At 54.8% G+C, this 20,506-nt stretch overlaps 1 protein-coding gene and 1 long non-coding RNA gene across 2 annotated transcripts; one reads left to right on the top strand and one right to left on the bottom strand.

Moving 5' to 3' along the window:
• Nucleotides 1–848: 848 nt before the first annotated feature.
• Nucleotides 849–15,948, bottom strand: ANKK1 (ankyrin repeat and kinase domain containing 1). The gene is made up of 8 exons (XM_006936637.4): nt 15,573–15,948; nt 9,983–10,277; nt 8,675–8,826; nt 8,409–8,458; nt 7,651–7,806; nt 6,840–6,958; nt 6,249–6,285; nt 849–5,342 (listed from the first exon to the last, which is right to left on the bottom strand). Exons 1-8 carry the CDS (start codon nt 15,752–15,754, stop codon nt 4,039–4,041), a joined length of 2,295 nt encoding a protein of 764 aa, XP_006936699.3. The 5' UTR covers nt 15,755–15,948; the 3' UTR covers nt 849–4,038.
• Nucleotides 15,949–16,004: 56 nt separating this feature from the next.
• LOC123380257 lies at nt 16,005–19,278 on the top strand. Its single transcript, XR_006585787.1, has 3 exons — nt 16,005–17,164; nt 17,358–17,468; nt 18,308–19,278. It is a non-coding gene; the product is annotated as an uncharacterized LOC123380257 (long non-coding RNA).
• The last annotated feature ends 1,228 nt before the right edge of the window (nt 19,279–20,506 follow it).

Raw genomic sequence — 20,506 nt, 5'->3', positions numbered from 1 at the left:
AATGTTTATTTACTTATTTTGAGGGAGGAAGAGAATCCCATACGAGCTCCACACTTAACCCAGAACCCAATGTGGGGCTCAATCTCATGACAGTGAGATAATGACCTGAGGTGAAATCAAGAGTCAGATGCTTAACCACGTAACGGACTAAACCACCCAGGCACCCCAGGGAAGTAGTTTTTAGGGGGGCTGCAGGTCAGAGTCTTGTCATGCATGTCCCTGAGGGTCCTCTCCTGCCAACCCAGTGCCCCTGGCCCTGGGTCTAGAGAGTCCAGGGGAGCGGGAAGCTGGCGGGGACAGAGCAGACCATCTCCGGAAGAGGTGGCTTCCACCCTGGCTTTGTGGGGTTATGCAGTGCAGGGAGAAGAGGTACCTGGTAAGGACAGCTTCCCACCCCCTTTATTTTGCTACTCGCCAAATAAAGCAGGGCTGCTGGGGGGAATCCCCATGTGGAGGCATCTGGAGAGGCCTTTCACTCCTGGTTGGAGCTATGGCAGCTCCAGATCCACAGGAAGTGCCACACGGCCACTGCACTTGCTCGTGGCTTTCTTGCCTCCACCCCTGACTTCTGTCCTGAGACCCAGAGCCTCCCTGCTGCCTTGGATGTGCAGTGGAAGTCAGATGCTGCAGGTGAATGAAGGATAGAGGTCAGGCAGGGAGGGAGGTAGACCGCTCTGGGCATGGGGAGGGGTGGGGGACTTTGCAGGAGCAAAGCGCATGCACACCTCCCAGATTTTCCTGAGCAGGCCTGACAAAAAACACTGTCCTCTTGGTCCCTTGAGAGCAGTTTTCCCCCACCAGAGTGTCCCTTCCCCAACCCTATGCACGGCCAAAGGGTCTTTGGAATGCACAGTTCATTGTGTTTTTATTCTTCTGCTCAGAAAGGGAGAGCCTCTCCCAGCTGCCCCAAGGTCCAAGCTCCGGAATCAGGGTGGGCGTCAGGGTCTCACCACCCCATCTGCTCTTGGGCTGTCTGCACCCCTAGCTTGTTTGCTCGTTCACATTCCCCAGCCTCTGGCACCCCGGCTCCTTCCACCTCATCTAGGCACTGCCCCGTCTCTGCTGTGTCCTCCCACATATGTGTCTTCTGGAAAGTCCTCCCTGATTGACCCACCTGGCTTGGTAACTGACTGGATGAGGGACGGGGCCAGATTATAGACTGTGTTGTCTATTAGGCACATGTGGAGCTACTTAAGTTTATTGAACTCAAACGTTTGGTCCCTCGGCTGCACTGGCCACATTTCAAGAGCTCAGTAGCACAGAGGGGAAGGACCTATCCTAACAACCGGTTGCAGATGCGGGTTTCCCACCTCCCAGGGCGTGCTGTTGGACAGCACCAGTCTAGAAGGACTCCCAGGTTAAAAGTTCAGGCAAAAACTGACAGGGGAAGAGAGTGAAGAATGCACTCGAGGGGAGGGAACGTCCCAGTTTGGGACTTTAAGGGGTCTGTAGGACCTCCAAGTAGAGATGCCCAGTAGGAAACTAGGGAGTTCCTATCCTTGGCCACCCCCCAAACTCCCCCAAACAGGATTTGAAATCCAGCTGGAGACTCTCTCCTCGGAAATGTCAAGGGCCTCACTAAAATCCAATTCTAAACATCCCACGAAAACCTCTAGAAGGCAGCTGTGTGGCAGTGGGGCTCACCATAGACACTGTGCGATGTGTCTGGCTTGGGTTGACTTGAAAAGCAAGCAGGTGCCGGTAGGCAACGTGAGGGCTGTGGGCCGGAGCTGGCCTGAACCTGCTACGTCTGTTACCTCCTGGAGGCAGGCTGTAGACCAAGCAGGGGTCTGAGAATCTCAGCCTGGACCCCGGGACCATCAGGTTGGTAAGATGCAATGACTCCCAGGGGTAGTCCTGACCTCATGTCCACGGAATCCCTGCCATTATAGGACAGCAGATGCAAAGGCATCAATTATCTGTTCTCTTTCTTCAGGATCTTTCAAGTTCTTTCCAACAGGAGAGCCCCAACACTGCTGTCCCCCTGTGCCTCACTCCTGGACATTCCCAGGGATTGATCTGAGCTCACCTGGCTTTGAACTGGTAGCCCCCCCCCCCCCCCTTCTCTGGCTCATGCAGAATCCTAGCATGGGAGCCAGACAGACCTCAGTACACAGGGAAGGCAAACACCATAGAGTCCTCTCCCCTTCCCCCTTCCTGCTCTAGCATGTTCTGGAAAGACAGAACTCCCAGGGGGCATTTTCAGCTACAAGTCTTGCCTAAGGCTCAACCTCAGGAAGAACAAGGAGAATGGACCAGGTGGCTGAGCAGGGAGGAGAAAGATGAACGTTCGAGTGATGCCTACGGTAGTCCTCAGGAGTCCCCACTCCTTCAACTAGCCCAGAAAAGCCCACCACCAGGGGGCTGCCGGCGGATTACTGTCATCATGGTGGTGCTAAGGAGAGGGCACAGGGAGAAATGAGACACCCCCTGGTGTTTGTTCTCAGCCCTGGCTGCTCTCCAGCTTAACCCAGGAGATTCTTGTTTAACCGGGTAGGGCCAGTGTTTAAATAGCTCTTCTACCCCCACACACCTCACCCAGGAGGTTCTAATGCGTAGGTTTGATTTATAGCTACTGTTCTGGGGCACATCCCAGCTCGGTGCTACTCTCAGGGCTCTCCGTGGCGGCCACGGGCTGTGACGTGATGGGGTGAAGCATCTAGGGCCCAGGAGGTGGGCGCCACAGCCCAGAGACACAACACTGCCAGCAGGTATGTGGGGTAAGAGGTCTCCTCTGCTCTGCCTCCCACCCTATGCTGACAGCAGGCTGCTGACTGATGGCCCCGCATGCACCCGACCCCGCACAGAGGTGAGCCTGCCCAGGGGCTGGGGGTTGGAGCTGGCCAGTGGTTGGGGCAGAAGATTCCTTTTCTCTGACAATTACAAAACATCCTTAAATCAAAATTGGAGGGACTGCTCCAGCAGTGCGGAGAGGTGGAGAGGAGTGGGATAGGACTTTAGGGCACCCATTCTTACCCACTCAAGTCCCCCCACCTTTCTGAGGCCGGCCATTCCCGGCAGAGCCAGAGAGGAAGCAGAGGCTGGGCCCAGTCAACACAAGGGTAGTGTGAGCAGCCCCCGCTCTGCCCCGAAACCTGCCCCACAATGTGTAGGGCAGGCCAGGCCAGCACATGGGCAGCCAGGGTATGGTCACAGGGGACAGTTATCTGAGCTGCTGTGGCTGGGAGGGAAGTCCCTGCCCCAATAACCCACCCCTCACCATCACTACCTCCTCCAACTCTACACTTCTGGCCCCTCCCTCCTCCCACTGGGTGAGCTTATACACACACCACGCCCCACACGCACTCTACTGGCCCCACGGGTCAGCCCGTCTCCAAAGGGGAGACTCAGATCCCCAGCTCTATCGACTTCACGGTTTGCAATCTGGCCATATAACTAGACAGGGCAAAGGGGAGGTAGGGGAGGCCAGGGACCCACAGAGTATCACACTCATGGGCAGCTGGAGCTGCCCTTCTTCATCCCCGAGACCATATGGGAGACCCAGGAGCCAGAAGCAGAGCCACCAGGAAGGTGTGGTCTGTGTGGCAACAGGGGGCTGGCTGGGGCTGTAAAGGGCAGGCAGAGATTTCCTCCTGGCTTTTAGCTACAGCCCCTTTTGAAAAGCACGTGCCTGGCTCTCCTGGTCTTGCCAGAGACAGGGGCCAAGTACACAGATACTATCGAGGAGGGAGCACGCCCCTCTTCTCTTGCGTCCCTTCACCGTCAGAGAGGGTTCCCAGGATGCAGGGGCCCCTGGGAGTTCAGGGGCAAGTGGCAAAAGATGGCAGGAGTCTGGGGAAGGAAGAGGGAATTCACTTTGGGGGCTTGAGTCCAGGTTTGGGAGGAGGAAGAGGTGGCCAGGGCCAACTCCCAGCTACGACCCCAGTGTACTTCCCTTCCCTCCGGGGGGAGACCAGCCTCCTGTTTCCTCTCAAGGCCCCAGGGGCAGGTGGCAAGGACAGGGAAGGGGCCGTGCCAGAAGCCCAGCTTCACCTCCACCAACCCTTCTTCCTCACGGGTAAGGAGGCCCCGCGTTGTCTACATTTCTGACTGGGCTCCAGGCTCAGCACCGCCCAGGACGGCCGGTGAGGGCTCCTTGCCCTCCAGGAAGGCAACGATGTTCTTCTTTTGGTTCCGGAGGGCCAGCTGCAGGGGTGTGCAGCCCACCCCGTCCTGGATGTCCAGCTGGGCGCCGGCTTTGACCAGTACTTTGAGGATGGCCACGTTGCCCTTGAGGGCGGCCAGGTGGGCGGGAGTCCAGCCCACCTCGTTGCGGGCATGGACATTGGCGTTGTGCTCCAGGAGGTTGACGACGCTCAGGAAGGAGCCCCGCTGGACAGCCAGGTGGAGGGGTGTCCAGCCCGACTGCTCGGGGGCATTGGGGTCAGCCCCGCACCGCAGCAGTGCTAACACCACCCCCTCCTCCCCGTGGCGGGCGGCCAGGTGCAGGGGCGTCCACTTCATGCCCCCAGGAGCCCCCAGATCTGCATGGCTCTCAGCCAGCAGGTGGATGACCTCCAAGTGGCCCTTGTAGGCTGCTAGATGGAGGGGCGTCCAGCCCTGCTGGGTGGGCAGCTGGAGGCTGGCCCCGTACCTGAGCAGCATCTTGCAGATAAGGTACTTCCCCCTGGCGGCCGCCATGTGCAGTGGGCTGTAGCCACTCCGGTCAAGGGCATCGGGAGCCGCCCCGCTCTTCAGCAGGTGCTGGATGGCCCTCACTTTGCCTCGCTCCACCGCCAGGTGCAGCGGCGTCCTCAGGTTTCTCTGCTGAGCATCCAGCTCAGCTCCCTGGCCTGCCAGCAGCTTGACCAGGCTGACGTGGCCAAAGTAGGCGGCCACGTGGAGAGGGGTCTTGCCCTCGGCCTCATGCAGGTTGGGGTCGGCCTGACGGGAGACCAGAAGCCGTGCCACATTTTCAAAGTTGTTCTGTGCGGCCAGGTGGAGCGGGGTCCAGCCCTCGTGCTCCTGGGCGTCCACGTGGGCCCCGTGGTCCAGGAGCAGGCGGGCGGTGCGGTCGTCTCCATTCTGGGCTGCGAAGTGCAGGGGGGCCCAGCCGTCTTCATCCGCCAGGTTGGCATCGGCCCCGTGCTCCAGGAGCAGGGTGCAGAGTTCGGGCTGCTGGTCCTGGGTGGCGATGAGGAGGGGCGTGTAGCCGCAGGCCGTCTGGCAGTCCACGTCGACCTCGTGGGCCAGCAGCAGCCTCACCTGCTCCACGCTGCCCTGCACCACCAGGAAGTGGAGGGGGGAGACTTTGTTCTCGTTTGTGCACAGCTCCTCACCGCTTGGGACGGGGTTCTCGCCGTCCGAGAGCCGCAGGACCCGCTTCAGGTAGTCTCCCCAGTCTGCCGGGAGGAAGATAGGGTTGAAAAATGGGCCTCTGACCTGTCCAGAGGTCATCTCATGCAGCCCTCTGCCTCCTGGAAGTGCCATCCAGGCACAGAGACTCCGGGAGGGAGGGCAGTCTTTCCTGCTATCACAGATCTCTACGCAACGTCCTCATCCCAGCGAACAGACCCTGGCTGGCCTTCCTGTGAGGACGGGGCAGAGGGAGGCCTGGGGGCAAACCTCTCCATGAAGGGCATGGAGGCCTGGGGGCAAACCACCCTTAGCACCGCCTGACTTTTGCCAATTCCCTGCCACCTCGGGCCTCCAGATCCGGATCCGTAAAGGGGACACAAACTACCATTGTGGGGACAACATGGGTGGGTAAGAACCTTACCCCTCTCTCCCTCTCTCCCTACCCCTCCCCTCTTATTCTCTCTCTCTCCCTCTCTCTGCCCCTGTCTCTCTCTCTCTCTCTCAAAATAAAGAAAGAAAAAACTTTTAGAAAAGCAACAATTTCCCAAACAAGCAAACAACAATAACAGTAACAAAAATCCCTTCCCACGGCCCCCACACCCGAAGTTCTGATTTAATCAGTCTAGGTGGCCCAGGCATCAGGGTTTCATGCCCCAGCTAATTCTAACACGCAGTCAGGAGTGAAAACCGATGTTCTACCTCCAAGCCAGGAAGGGAGGAGTCTGGCTTTGTAAGAACACAGACCTGAAGGGAAGCATAGCCTAAGCCCTGGGGGCAAGTGCATTTCTGGAACACGGAGCCGGGTGCCAAGAAAGGGACACACCAAGTCCTGATTTGTGACAATCGGGGTGGAGGGGCAGGAGCAGGCGGGATGGGGATAGGTTGTAGTGAGATTCCACTTTCCTCTCGGCTGTGAATTCTCTGGGTCCAGTGTGGTACTCTGGACTCACCGTTGTCCGTTAGCTCCTGGCTGACCTCTTTGCTGACCTGGAGACAGGGAATCAGAAGACAGGGGGGCAGACGAGATGAGTGGGGTGGTGCTGGTCTGTACCCTCCTCCACCCCTCCCCTCTCTCTGACCCTCTCCAGCACCCGTGGGGACTCCCATCCCACTCTGTCCTAGGAATCCCCCCTATGCCATTCCTACCAACAGCCTGACGAACGTCCTGAGCAGGGGAGACCCTGCCAGAAAGACCCTGGTCCAGGGTCTTGACTTCCTCTTGGGCCACATGGAGTGCAGGGTGGCTGGCCCTGTGGTTCAGCCAGGAGCCCCCTGCTAGCTCCTGGCTGGTCCCCATGGTAGGAAAGGCACAGGAGAACAGAGTGAGGACACTGAGGCTGTCCGGGCAGGGCTCGGATGAACCCACACACACGAGAGACCGTATGTCCTTCTCGGGCTCGGAGCTACAGCCACCACCGTGCAAAGTAGGAAAATCCCCAAGTGGGCTGCCTGGTGTGGCCAGCAGTGTGGGCTGCATCTCAGTCCCCATTTGCTCCCACGCACGCATCCCAGGACCTGCCAGAGACACGCCCAGCACTCACGTCCCCAGGCCGGTGCAGAGACAGCTTGCCCGACACCTTCCTGGCCAGGGCCTCACTCTCCGGGTCTGCCACGGGACTCTGCAGCAGGAACAGCAGCATGTCTGTCTCAACTGTGATTTCTGCTCCATGAAGGAGAGAGACAAAAAAAGCAACGGGCTGGCCAGCCGTCCCTTCTCCATTTTAGACACCCTAACATTCCCGGTGCCCACCCCGCCATCCATTCCTGGACTCATGCAAATTCACATATGCGCACCGGGAGGCAGGAAAGCTGGGTCCCGGTGGAGGCTCCGTGGGGCCACATTTAGCACGTCACGTCACTGACCCTCTGAGGGTCGGTCCTTTTCCATAAAACAAGCGGGCAGGACTCGGTGATGTCTAAGGTGCTCACAGTTACACACGCGTGTGTTTGCACAGTCGCTAAAGGGCTGGGTATCCTCACAGGTCATCCGGGCCCGTGATCTCACGGTCTGGAACATTTTACAAATGGGGATGCTGTACTCTGGAAGGACCAGGCTAACCGGGAAACTCAGAAGCAGCACAGTGAGGCCCAGACCCTCCAGCATGGGTTTTCTAGTCTACCTCCCACGGGGGTGCACGGTCACCCTGAGACTTGGGGTGGCCATCCTCAGCTGCCATCCTCCCTTCCAGCTCCGTGAGAGAGACTGTGCCCTAGGGCCAAGCACAACCCTCGGGAGTGGCCCAGGCTCCAGCCATCTCCTCTCCTGCCCCCTCCAGCCTCAGCCCCGGCCCCCTCAAGCTCCAGCCCTGCCCGGCTCCCTAGTCCCTTGAGCAGTTTGGGCTGGACGAGAACCTGAAAAGGAGGGCCTCTTCTTGGGGTCCTGATCCCAACAGCGCCTCATCAGGTTCACCATCTGCTGGGCCTCGCTCGGCCATGTATCAGAGATAGACTGCAGGGAGGGCCGCATGCCTGCGGCCACTTGGACAACAATGGTCACCAGGTGGAAGCCTGTGAGAGGAAGCCCAGGCTGTGTGCAGGCCGGGAGGTGGGGCTGGAGTGGCTGGGCAGGGGGGATCCCAGGATCCCCACAGAGTAGTGCACACAGCAAGGGCAACATAAATGCACTGTGAGTCAACAGCTAGGTTGCAGGCCAACTTGAGTTTCCCGTTTGAGCTATTGGGTGGGTCTCCGGTCCAGCTGTGGCCCCCTCCCAGGCCAAGACGGGACAGGCCTCTGATGTCCAGAGGCCTCTGGTGTCCAGAGGCCTGGTTACAGGCTTTGACTTTTCATTCTGTGAGTTTGCTTGGGTTTCCTGACAGTCTATGTACCTGGCATTAGGTGGCAGCGGTGGGGGCAGGAGAGACAGGAAAGAATACTTTGGAAGCAAAGGAATTAGAGGCAGAAGCGTGGTCTGGGCTGACGTATGCCCTCTTTGTGCTGTTACGTGAGCTCTGGAAAGTAGGGCAGGAAGGTAGGAGGGTAAGAGTGAGAATCCGTAAAGAGCACGTGGTTCCCCAACACCAAGCTGCCACCTGCCCTCCCCTGTGAGCCCTCGGCCTCTCCCAGCCCCTTCCAGGACCCCACCCGAGGGTGCCGGCACCGCCTGCTACCTGAATACGGCTTCTTCTGAGTGAGGAGCTCCCAGACAACAATCCCGAAGCTGCAGACAGGGCAAAGCGTGCCCTCAGTGACTTTCTCAGACACCCGTGGTCGCCCTACATGGCGGGCCCCACACGCTCCCATCCAGAGCGCCCCTCCATCCTTCCTCCCCCTTGCCCTGTCATTCTGCCCTTGGGACTGGGGGGACGGGTCAGGCAGGGTGGTGATAAGCAGTTACCCACCCCCCACCCCCAGAGTGAGCCCAGCCCCCTCTCACCTGTACACATCGTACTTGGGCCCTGGGGCCTTGTTACTTTCCAAGAACATCTCAGGGGGGATGTAGCTGAGGGTGCCCCGCAGAGCTGACCTCTCGATGTACTGCATCCGGGTCGACTGTTCCATCCACTTGGATAGGCCGAAGTCCGAAATCTGGGGGCGAACCACAGGCAGGGATAACGGAGCCACAGCCTCGCCTCCAGAAAACTGCCTTGATCTCTCCCCCTCCTGCAGCCTGCCCTTTCCAGGACGGGGCAGTGGTCAAGAGCCTGGGCTCCTCTCCCACGTATGACCTGGATGGCCTCAGACAAGTTCCTTACCTTCTCAGAGCCTCAGTTTCCTCATCTATGAACTGGAAATGGCAAGGACACTTAAGTGACAGTGCTCTGACGAGCATTAGATGGAGAAATGTGCCAAGAGCACTTACAACAGTATCTGGCACACGGCAAGTACTTAGTAGGTGTGGCTGTGATCCAGACGGACTGTGGACAAAGCTGCCGTCTTTGGTAAGCTTCCGTTCCAAGGGCCCGGAAGTATATACACCACGTATATTTATCCCCAGCATGGATTCTATCCACTGGTCCATTCGTATGCCAACTGACCGCTCACTGACCGCTCAGCCTGCGAACTAAGGATCAGGCAGCAGATAAGAAAGCTGAGACCCCCACGCCTATGACTCCTCTAAGTCCTTACTCAAATAAGGAGGTATAGTCACTAATGAAACAGTTTCACAAATGACTATATACGTACCATTGGGGTTAGCACTATGAAGAGACAGAGGTACCATGAGGGTATATAGTAACAGGGGCCTGTTGGGATCCATCAGGGAAAGCTTGAGGAGGTAATGTTTAAGCAGAAGGCTGAAAGATGAGCACGGCCTGCTAAATAAAGAAGGGAGGAGGGGAACACTGGTCCTGGCAATAGGGACAGAATGTGCAAAGGTCCTGGGGCAGAAGAGGGTGGTACATTTTAGGAAGTGAAGGCCATCATAACCTTTCTTAGGAATCATCTCATTTACATACATCCCCACCCAAAGCAAAGAATGGGAGGGACAGGGAATATTCTACCACAGTAGAAACAGAAGACTGAGGTCCAAAGAGGGTTATTGTAGGCATCCTGATACCCAGATCGATGCACCAAACTCTACTGCTCATCCGTCGTTTTAGGTGTCATCCCTGCCTTCAGTATTTGTGCATGAATGGAGCCACTTGAAACTCTCGGCAGGCTGGTCAAGCTGGTAGATACTCTTGCTCACCTGCGGGAGACTCTGGAGTGAAAAGGGGGCAGGGAGGTTGACTGGGGCCCTTACCTTGACGTGCATGTTGCTGTCCAGGAGGATGTTGCCTGGTTTGAGGTCCAGGTGGAGCAGAGGTGGCTTAAGGCTGTGGAGAAAGTTCATGGCCAGACTGGTCTCATGGATGATGCGGAACTTGAGCAGCCAGGAGAGGCTGTGCGTGGGCACCATCTTCTCCAGGGAGCCGTTGGTCATGAACTCCATCACGATGCCCAGGGGCTGCCTGCACACCCCGTAGATGGACACGATATGCTGAAACTTGATCTTCTCCATTTTGGCTGCTTCTTCAACGAGGCAGTCCACATCGTGGCTGCGGACACGCGGGGCGTGAGGGATGCAAGGAGATGACCCGTTAATTCCAAGAGCAACGAGTAGAGCAACAAACTAGGCTTAGTGCCAGGCTCTGGAGACCCGGAAAAGCCTCGGGAGTTTGCAAGGTAGTGCAGGAGGAAGGTGAGTTCTAGAAGGATGCCTAGCGAGATGCACAGAGTGGGGTCCAGATGGCCGGCCGCAACGGGGCAGGAAAGCGAAAGAGTCTGCAAGCTTAGGGGCAAGTCCATTCTACAGGGGCGGCCACAAAAAGCCGGCCGGTTACTCTGCCACTTGTCTAGATGTTTGTCTCCCCCGGTAGGTCACAAGCCCCTGGAGGACCAACATCACGCCTCATGCTTCTGTTTCAAAATATCATTTGCTGCCATTTTGATTATGAAAATAATATATATCCTCGCAGGAAATCAAGGGAATACAGAGAACTAGGAAGAAGAAAATTAAATCATCAGTAATCCAGGCTTGCAGAGTTGGCCTCTGTTCATATTTTAACATATACATGTTCAAGGTGTCTCTCTCCTTTTCTCCCTCACTTTCGCTCCTTCCCCCCCTCCCCTGTCCGCCTCTCCATCACACCATGTGGGGTGCTTTGTGATCCGCGTTTCCAGCTAGCACGCACGCACAGTGCCTCCTCCCATAGCCATTCTCCTGAAGCGGGGTCTGCACTGGCTGCTCTGGACCCCGACTAATGGGTGAACTGCAATTATTCATCTTGCTTCCCCCCCACAGCACATTGCCACGCATCGCACAATACGTCTTTGTCGAACCGGTAGTCAAGACTTAAGGGAAAGGCCTCACAAAATAAGCATTTGCCGGACCCTCTCGCTCCTTTCGCCCACAGAGTGGTAACTATGCAAATTGTTGGGGATTGTCTGGGGATTGCAGGGATGAGGCTTAGGGAGAAATGACATTTTTAAAAGCCCAGTATTTGCAAAGCCGCGTGGGCACTGCAGGCGGAGGCTGCTGGGAATGTGCGTGCAGGGCGGCCCCGGGAAGCCAGCCAGAGACTGCTGCCCTCCAGGAGACCTACCTGCTCCTCCTCACATCTGGACAGGGTGGCTGGTCCAGGTTTCCTCTGTTCTCGCCTCCACCTCTGCTCTGTTCCAGAGACCTCCCCTCCACCTCTGCTGTACTTATCATCTGTCTCCTCTTGTCCTTTTGAGTTCCCAGAAACTGAGATACTGGTCGTGGAAAGGAGCAAGCAAGGGATCCGGGGATCTCACTGCACTGGTTTCAACTCCCAGCTTTACTGCTTATTCTCTGCATGACCCTGAGCAAGTAAACTCTCTGGGCCTCAGTTTCTTAACTATGGAATGGGAACGACAGCTCGCACAATTGCCCCGACAGCCCAGACACACAGTCCACGTGTGCTGTGTCTGCGGTTCATCCCCCACCAGCCCCTGTCGCTGGGCGTCTGGTCTCGATTCTTCTTTTTTGAAGCAGGGCTTGAACTCACAACCCTGGGATCAAGACCTGAGCTGAGAACGAGAGTCGGATGCTTAACCAGCAGAGTCACCCAGGCGACCCAGGTCTTGATACTTCTCTGAGCAGCTGATGCCAAGGTGTCTGAGCCCAACCTCTGCCCAGTGCTACAGCCTGTGCAGAGTTTCCGGGTCTCGGTTTACCAGGCAGGTCTCTCCCTCTTTTTTTCTCGAAGTATTCACTTCCTTGGCCGTGTGCCAGCATTGTCCCAGATCCCTCTCCCTTCCCCCATCCGGTCTCCGACCTTCACTTCTCACCCCACACTGTGTCTCCCAGCCTCGGGATCTCCTGTGGTAGAGGACACAGGGTGTCTGAAGCAGAACCCTGGTTCTCCCGGGCCACCCACCTCTCCCTCTGCCTTCCCCTCAGTGAACGGGGCCTCCAGCCTCCCACCCTCAAAGATCCGACCTCCTCCTCTACCCCTCTTCATCCCTTCCCACGACCAGCCCCTCAGCACATCCTGTCAGCTCTACCCTCAAAACAGAGCAACATTCTGACTCCTTCTCACCACCTCTACCCAGGGACATCTTGGCCCAAGCCTCCTAATTGGCCTCCCTGCTTCTTTCTTTTCCTCTGTCATCCACTCTCAACCCAGCAGCCAGAGCAATACTCATAAAATGTCAGTCAGAGCATGTCACCTCTATGCTCAAGACCCTCCGTTGGCTTTCTTCTCATTCACAGGAAAGCCAAAGTTCTCACAAAGGTCTAAGGAAGCTTTGCAAGATCTCCCCCGGGGCATAGCTTGCTGACTCTCCCCACTTCTGTTTCTGCCATCAGGGCCTCTTGCTCCTCCTCCACCATGTAAGCGTGTTCCCACCTCAGGACCTTTGCACTTCCTATTCCCTCTGCTCTAAGACAGCCACATGGCTTGCTACTTCTTTGCTTCAAATCTCTACTCAAATGATACCTAATGAATAAGGATTTCAAGTCTATATTAAATAGCAATCCACGGGCGCCTGAGTGGGCCCAGTCAGATAAGCAACTGACTCCTGGTTTCAGCTCAGGGCATGGTCTCACAGTCTGTGAGTTCAAGCCCCGCGACCAGCTCTGCATTGGCATGGAGCCTGTTTGGGATTCTCTCTCTCTGCCCCTCCCCTGCTTGCACTTGCTCTCTCTCTCTCTCAAAATAAATAATAAAAATTAATGAATTAAGTAATTAACTAATAGCAATACTACTCCAACTCCGGCAATCCTCGTGTCTCCACCTCCATACACAACCCACAAATTAATATTTTTAGATCAAATGTTTTCTTGGAAGATCAGATTATTCAAGCCTCTTTAGGCATTTTAATCAAGAAAATATCAGGTGGTTGTAAGTGCTATAGAAAAAAATTATTTGTTTATGTATTGTTTACTTACTTATTTTCCCTCTTCCCCTAGTTTCCTTTCTTCCTTAGTTTATAAACTCCATGAGGGCAGGGACTTTGTTTTGCTCACTTAGTGCCTAGAGCGAATGAGTAGCATTCATGCCCCAGCTTCAGTTACAACCTATCATAATGAATGACGCACAAATTTTCATATTGTTAGGTCAGCCCTTCCCTCTGAAGTCCACTTGACAATTCTTGTTGGCTGTTTAAAGGCACCTTAAACTCAACCTGTACAAAACTGAACTCACGAATTTTTTCTGCAAACCTGGGCCTCTTTTCATGTTCCTTTTATTAATTGTCAACCTCATTCAACAGACACCAACCATGTGCCAGGCTCTGGGGATAGAGCAGTGAGCAGACACAGACTCAGCTCTCAGGGACCAGACATCTACTGGACCCTTTGTTCCTCTGGGCAAGCCAGACATCAGATTAACCTTGACATTCCTCTTCCCCATCCTGCCTCCCATACACAACCCAGCACCAAGTCAAGTGGATGTTTACTACCTAAATACTGCGTAATCCATGCCTGTCTTTCCCTCTGTCACTATGCACAGGGCTGGTCTCCAGTCGCCTCTTGCTTGAATGGTGACAACTAACTGGACCAGCATCCACTCTACTCCTCCAATCCATTCTCCATACTGCAAATTTTATTAGCTCCTTTCTGTCACACACCCCCGACCTGGCGGCAAACCCTTCAGTGGCTTTCCACTGCTCCCTCTCTCTCAACTCCAGCCACAACAACCCTTCCCCCCACCTTCACTCGCTATGCCCCTCCTGCCACAGGCCCTTTGCACATTCTGCTGCCTCTTCCTGGAAAGTTTTTCCTCTTCAACTACTTAACTCACACTCATCCCTCATTCTTCCAATTCAACTGTAATTTCCTCAGGGAAGCCTTTTCTGATCCCAAACTCTTCTAATAAGCTCTCACAGAACAATAAATCTTTGTTGCTTTTCTCACAACAGCACACTTACATCTACCTGTAGAGTTATTTGGTTAATGTCTCTGTCTCCCCAGGCTCTAAGCTCCAGGAGAACAAGGCCCTATCTGTTGCACCCATCATTTTATCTCAGGGTCTGGCACAGTGCCTGACACATAGTAGGAGAGCAAGAAGCATTTGTCAAGGGAAGGAATGAATGAAGTGGCGTAAAAAGTATCCAGTGACTCCGCATGAATCTCCTAGGACAGTACTCCACACACAGCAGGCATGAACCGTCATTAAATCCCTTAGCCCTTTCCCCCAGAGAGTTCCCAGAACGTGGAAAGGGAAAGTTATTGACCATGCCTAACAACGCAGTCTTAGGAATGCCATCTCTCTCCTTTTGCCCTTCACTTCAAAGCCCGTAGATGATGTGGACACACCCTAGAAAAATCTGACTGTGCTCCAAAGCCAGCAAGAGGGTGTTGAAGGAGGAAGAGGGTCGAGTTGTGGGCTGTCCCACTTTGCCCACATTCGCGAAACAGGTGGAAAGCCCAGGAATTAGAGAAGGGGCTGGCTTGAGTGGGTGCAACCTGAGGATGTGTCTTGGGGGGCTTGCCTGGTGACCACAGAGAACACAACGTCCGAATTAGGAGACGCCCCTCCCCGGGCCTTCTAACTGGTGGCCCAGGAGCCTTGGGAGGACAACAGGATTCTCACACTCAGACCTCACGTCCTAAGCGTCTCCTTCATGGCTGCACAGGGGACCAGCACACAGCCAGTCCAAGCAAATGTGGTGGGCAGGAGACTGGGAGGGGTGGAAGCAGAGAGGAAGAGGGAGGAAGGAGAAAAAGGAGGCATGTGCAGGTGTGGCCACAGTGCACACAATGAGTCAAGGAGAAGCCAGAAACAAAAGCAAGGTCAGAGACGGCCGCCTTCCCTGCCTGACTCGCCAACAAGTGGCCTGGACAGGCTCTCAGGCCAGAAGGCTGGGCCGTGTCCAGTCCCCACGCCTCCTTGCCTGCACTGGCTGGGCAGAGGCCACACTGACGGCCAGGGGAAGGGAGAGCGTGCATCTCCACGGGTCACGGAGCATCGATCCCTGGGCCAAGTGCCACGGACCGACTGTCAGCAGGCCCAGCCCTGCCTCCTGGGAGAATTCGGGGGTGGATCCACGCATGGCAGAGGGCCATCAAGAGTCGTCATCCCCACCCTGACACCCAGGAGGAAGGAGGCCCACCAGTTTGGGAGGTCTGAGGGGACAAAGGTGTCTTTGGAGGGCAGCTGTGGCTCACTTTTGACCTCTGTGGATTCCACAGATGGGTTTGGCCGTCCAGGCGCGGTTCAGGTATGGAAACAAAGTGGCTGTGTCTGGGTGGCTCAGGCCACTGGGCAGAGTTTAGAAACGCAGAGGGCGGCGAGCCTCAGCCCCAAGCCCCGCCACCCCTCCCTGGGGAGCCCGCGGGGCCTCCGTTGACCCCCTTTAAGAAGAGGGGCGGGGCCGGCAGGTACCTGGAGGCCTCGGGCTGGAGGCAGGGGGCACACTTGACGGCGAACTCCGTCCTCCAGCGCCGGTGCCGCACCCGGAACACCTGGCCGAAGCCGCCGCTGGCCACCCGGCGCCAGTCGCCCTCGAAGTCGTCGCGGGTGAAGACCGCGAGGCTGCCCAGACGCTGCTCCACGCCCGCGGCCATGGGGTCTGCGGCCGCCGGGCCCCCAGGCCGCGCGCTCTCCGCACCGAGGAGGCTCAGCGCCCGGCCTCCCGCCGCTCGGCCCGGGGGTGGGAACGGATGGGGAGGCGCCGGCGCCAGGAGGGGCCGGTCCGGCCCTGTGAGGGCGGGGACACCCGAACCCGAGCCCTGAGGCCCCAGGCGGCGCCGGGCCTGGGTCTGGGAAGAGGGTCCCTCCCCGAGGACACCCCGCCCCCCGCCAGCCCCTCCCCACCCCGGCACCGTTCCTCAGCCTCAGCCTTCCGTTTGGACCCCAGCTCCCGCATCGGGCTGGGGGGAGGTGCCGGGGGAGGAAGGTGTCGGGGAAGCCAGGGAAGAGGGCCCCACTTGATTTCTACCCAGCCCTAAGTGGGAGGTGATTTACTTACTCTCGCTCACCCGTGCCAAGGATTTATGAAGGGTTGAAAACTGTGCCAGGGGTCTCTGCGGATGGGTGTGGGGGCCTGGAACCCACCCCTCCACAGCAAGAATGGAGAAAAAAAGTCGTAGTGGGGATTTTTCTGGTCTGAGTCTTTCGGCTTGACTGGCTTCATGCAGCCTTTATTGTTGGGTTTTGTTTTGTTTTGTTTTGTCTGTCAACCAGTCACGGTGTGCTAAACGTCACCAAAGAGGGGTCAGCAGGAACAGTGGGGTGAGAGGGCGGGTGTCTGTCTGCAGGGAGCTCCCCTTCCTGGCACTGTATTCCGCACCCGCCTTCAGAGGGATTGGCATTTGATTTAGGGTCGACCATAGGGAGGTGGACGCGTTGGCCGAGCTACTGGGGTGGCTTGTTGCCAGGGACCAGGGGTGAAGCTCAGGGAACAGCTGGAGCATGACCCCGGCCCCATCCCTGAGGTGGGACCAGCTCAGAGCGGTGTCAGGGCTGTGGAGAAATCTGGCCCCAGGGCTCAGTGCAGAGACCAGAGGAAGGAGGGGAGAAAATGCACCCGCAGAGGCAAACCTGGCTGGCTGGGAAGATGGGGAGCGTTCCCTGTAGGCAGAGTTACCTTGGTCCGTGTTTAGGGGATACAAGCGAAGAGGCAGGACAGCTTCCCGGGACTGAGGCTGGCGGTTCCTCTGGGTCCTCTGTCCATGGAGTTGTCCCCTCACTTGAGAGACCCACAGAGCAGGGAACATTATAAGTGCTTGAACAGACAAGCAGGGGCATTCCAGGGGCATCCCAGGGCAGGTGCTTCTGGGAGAACTGTCATGGGATAGTGCAGGGTAGGTCACTTCTCCCCTGCAGCTGGGCCACAGGGAACCCCCTGAGTGACCAACCTCAAGTTCAAGGAACCCACCTACCACGGAGGAAACGCTTTCCTTCTGGCCCAAACCTGTAGAGCCTCTCACCCACGACCACTATGAGACTCCCAGGGAACAGTGGGGATGTGATGGGTGAGTAGAGACACTAGAGGAAGCTCTTTGCATAACAGTTTCTGCGCAAACCCCACACTGAGTTCTGGCAAGCAGGGTAAGGACAGGAGATGGGCCCAGGGACAGCTGTCAAACAGACCAATGATAGCCACTATTGAGCATTAACGTTGTTCCAGGATCAGCATCAATTTTGCCTACTGTCCATACTTCATAGGTACGATCTTGTTTGAGCCCACAACGTTTGGAGAGGATAATCCACATAACCCACAAGGTTATGAGAGCAATGTCTTCCTGCTTACAGATGGAGAAACTATGCTTGAAGACAGTAAGTAGTCAATGGCCAGGTAGCTACTAAGTGGAAGTTGACATTCAGAGCCAGGTCCGCTAGGAGAAGCCGTGGGCACAGGAGGAGTAGGAGGGTAGCCCTTTAAGAATACAGGGGGACATAGGGGAATAGAATTGTCTGGAAGAGTGTACACGGGATGGAATCTGCATCCTGATTAGGACATGGACCCCAAAGATGTCACAGGAAGGCTTGTGACTTGCTTTGGCTGGAGCAGGGCAGGGCACAACTGAACTTACTGCCTCTTGGGCAGCTCTGCTTGCCCCTGACAAGAATGACAAGGAATGTCCCACGGGGAAGCTTGGAGGGTGATGGAGGACATTATTGTCAGGGAGGTCGGGAGATCTTCTGGGTGGGTGAGAATAGAGATTGGGAGGGTGAAAAGCCCGCTGGCCTTGAGAAAGGTCAACTCGTCCCCACATTTCTGCCCTTCAACACCATCTGCTGAGGCCACCGGAGGCAGTACCAGGGTCAAATGGCCTGAACCAGTCGGGGAAATTCCCCCTGGCCCAGGGAGAGCAAGAAACCAGAAGCTGCCAAGCTGTGGGTTCAAGCAACCCTGAGACTTCTGAAGAATCTGGCAAAATAAATATATGCACCTACTCATAGCAACTGGAGTCATTAGACTGGCTTGTGCCTCTCCCTTTAGCTTGCTCACAAGGGCCGGGACGAAAGCCCAACACAAAGTCATAAGGGGAGAGGACTTTCCTGAGACTAAGGTCATAGAAGCAAAGAACTTCTAGATCCCTCATTAAGTGGGTTGATGCTTAGGGAGTTGGAAAGGGGCAAAGGAGATCTGGAAGCTGCTTATTTCTTTCTAGAGGTCTGAGTGCAGAAATCCCTGGGGCCAGGCTGGCTGGGAAGTCTGCAACCAGCAGGTAGAGAGGAGAGAGCTGGAGGGAGAGCGCCGCCTTCAACTGCCTGCTCCTACCGTGAATGGGAATGAACAAGATGGGTATGGTCCGACCATGACACGAACCCCCCAGAAGGAGCAGGAAGTATGCTCTAGCCACAAGAATTTTGCCCCCAGATGCTGAGAGTCCTTTCTATTGCCTTCTATCAATGTATTTTATTTTGGCAGATGGGGGACAGAAATTCTCTGGACTTGGAGTTATTATATGAAAAGTGTGTATGAGTGTGTGTGTGTGTGTGTGTGTGTGTGTGTGTGTCAGGGGGACTAAAAATTTTCAGCCTACCACCCCCACACCAGCAAGCTGATCGAGCAGTTCTGCAATCCTCTGGAAGATGCTGAAATCCAACGTGAGCCTTTCCCCAAACCAGAATGACAAGCTCTTTGCATACAGGGAAGTTCCCCAGTCTGTCCCCATTCTCCACCCTGCACACATGTCACAGGACACCTGGACAGGTTCTGGCAGGCTCCGAACTCTGTGAGCCTATGTACTGAGGTGAGGGCCAGGCTGGTCAAGATGAAGGAATGTATGTCGGAAGCTGGGACACCCAGCCCAGGAAGCTAGGCTGTCCCAAAAAGGAAGGGATAGAATCCAGCAGTGGGGGCAGGGGTTAAATGCAAGAACTCGTGAGTCACTTAGACCTGCGTTCAAAACTGGCTTTTTCCCCATCGCTTACCGGCCACTGGCCATTGGTCAACATTACCAACTCTCTGTGGGTTTCTCCGTCTGTGAAATAGGATGATAATACCTACTTCAAAAGGTCACAGTAAGGATTAACCTTTAAAAACATACCTAAGTGAACACCTGTAGGCAAAAAACAATAATAACAAAACAACAAAACAACAGAACAAAAAAAATCAAACCCAACGCCAAATCCCAAACCTCACACGTTATCCAAAAATTAACTTAGAGTGAATCGTGGACTTAACTCTAAAATGTATAACTATAACATTTTCAGAAAAAAAAAATAGATGAAAATCTTCTGGACCTAGGGCTAGGCAGAGAGTTATTAGCCTGAACACCAAAAGCACAATCCATGAAGGAAATGTTGATAAATTGGATTTACACAAAATTAAACACTTTCACTCTGTGAAAGATCCTGTGAAGAGGGTGAAAAGTCAAGGTATGGGAGAGAAAACATTTACAAACCAGACATTTGACAAAGTGGTAGCTTTCTAGAATGCGTAAAGAATGACCCCCCTCCCAAACTCAACAGAAATAAAATGACAAGCTATAGAATTAAAAATGAAGGAAAGACATGAACAGACACTTCACCGAAGAGGATAAACAGGTGGCAAATACGTGCATGGAAAGATGTTAGCCTTAAGGAAATGCCGACTGAAACCACAATGAGATATCACTGCACACCCATGAGATTGGCTAATTTCTTTTTATTAGAGATAGGAGAGAGAGAGAGAGAGAGAGAGAGAGAGAGAGAGAGAGAGAGAGAGAGAGACCCTGGGATCATGACCTGAGCTGAGTCAAGAGTTGGGCATTCAACCAACTGGACTACCCAAGAGCCCCAATTTATTTTTATTTTTTATTTTTCTTTTCTTTTTTTTGGTTTTCCTTTACTTATTTATATTTTCATTTACATCCAAGATAGTTAGCATATAGTGTAACAATGATTTCAGGAGTAGATTCCTTAATGGCCCTTACCCATTTAGCCCAACCCCCGCCCACAGCCCCTCCAGTAACCCTCTGCTTGTTCTCCATAGTTAAGAGTCTCTTATGTTTTGGCCCCCTCCCTGTTTTTATATTATTTTTGCTTCCCTTCCCTTGTGTTCATCTGTTCTGTGTCTTAAAATCCTCATACGAGTGAAGTCATATAATATTTGTCTTTCTATGACTGACTAATTTCGTTTAGCATAATACCCACTAGTTCCATCCACATACTTGCAAATGGCAAGATTTCATTCTTTTTGATTGCCAAATAGTACGCCATTGTGTGTGTGTGTGTGTGTATACATATATACATATACACATACGTACATATATATGTACATATATACATATACATATATATATGTATACACACACACACACACACACACAGCATCTTCTTTATCCATTCATCTGTCAATGGACATTTGAGCTCTTTCCATACTT

The sequence above is a fragment of the Felis catus genome, chromosome D1 (genome assembly GCF_018350175.1).
Source record: "Felis catus isolate Fca126 chromosome D1, F.catus_Fca126_mat1.0, whole genome shotgun sequence".
Classification (NCBI taxonomy): domain Eukaryota; kingdom Metazoa; phylum Chordata; class Mammalia; order Carnivora; family Felidae; genus Felis; species Felis catus.
This window is presented reverse-complemented; position numbering and strand designations above follow the sequence as displayed.

Excerpts from the sequence above, each read along its gene's own strand:
- ANKK1 (XM_006936637.4), bottom strand. The coding sequence starts at position 15,754 with ATGGCCGCGGGCGTGGAGCAGCGTCTGGGCAGCCTCGCGGTCTTCACC. Across the intron at positions 8,459-8,674 it reads CCCAAGTACGATGTGTACAG|CTTCGGGATTGTTGTCTGGG; the intron begins GTGAGAGGGGGC and ends CCCTGTCTGCAG. Across the intron at positions 6,959-7,650 it reads GAAGAGGCCCTCCTTTTCAG|AAATCACAGTTGAGACAGAC; the intron begins GTTCTCGTCCAG and ends TTCATGGAGCAG.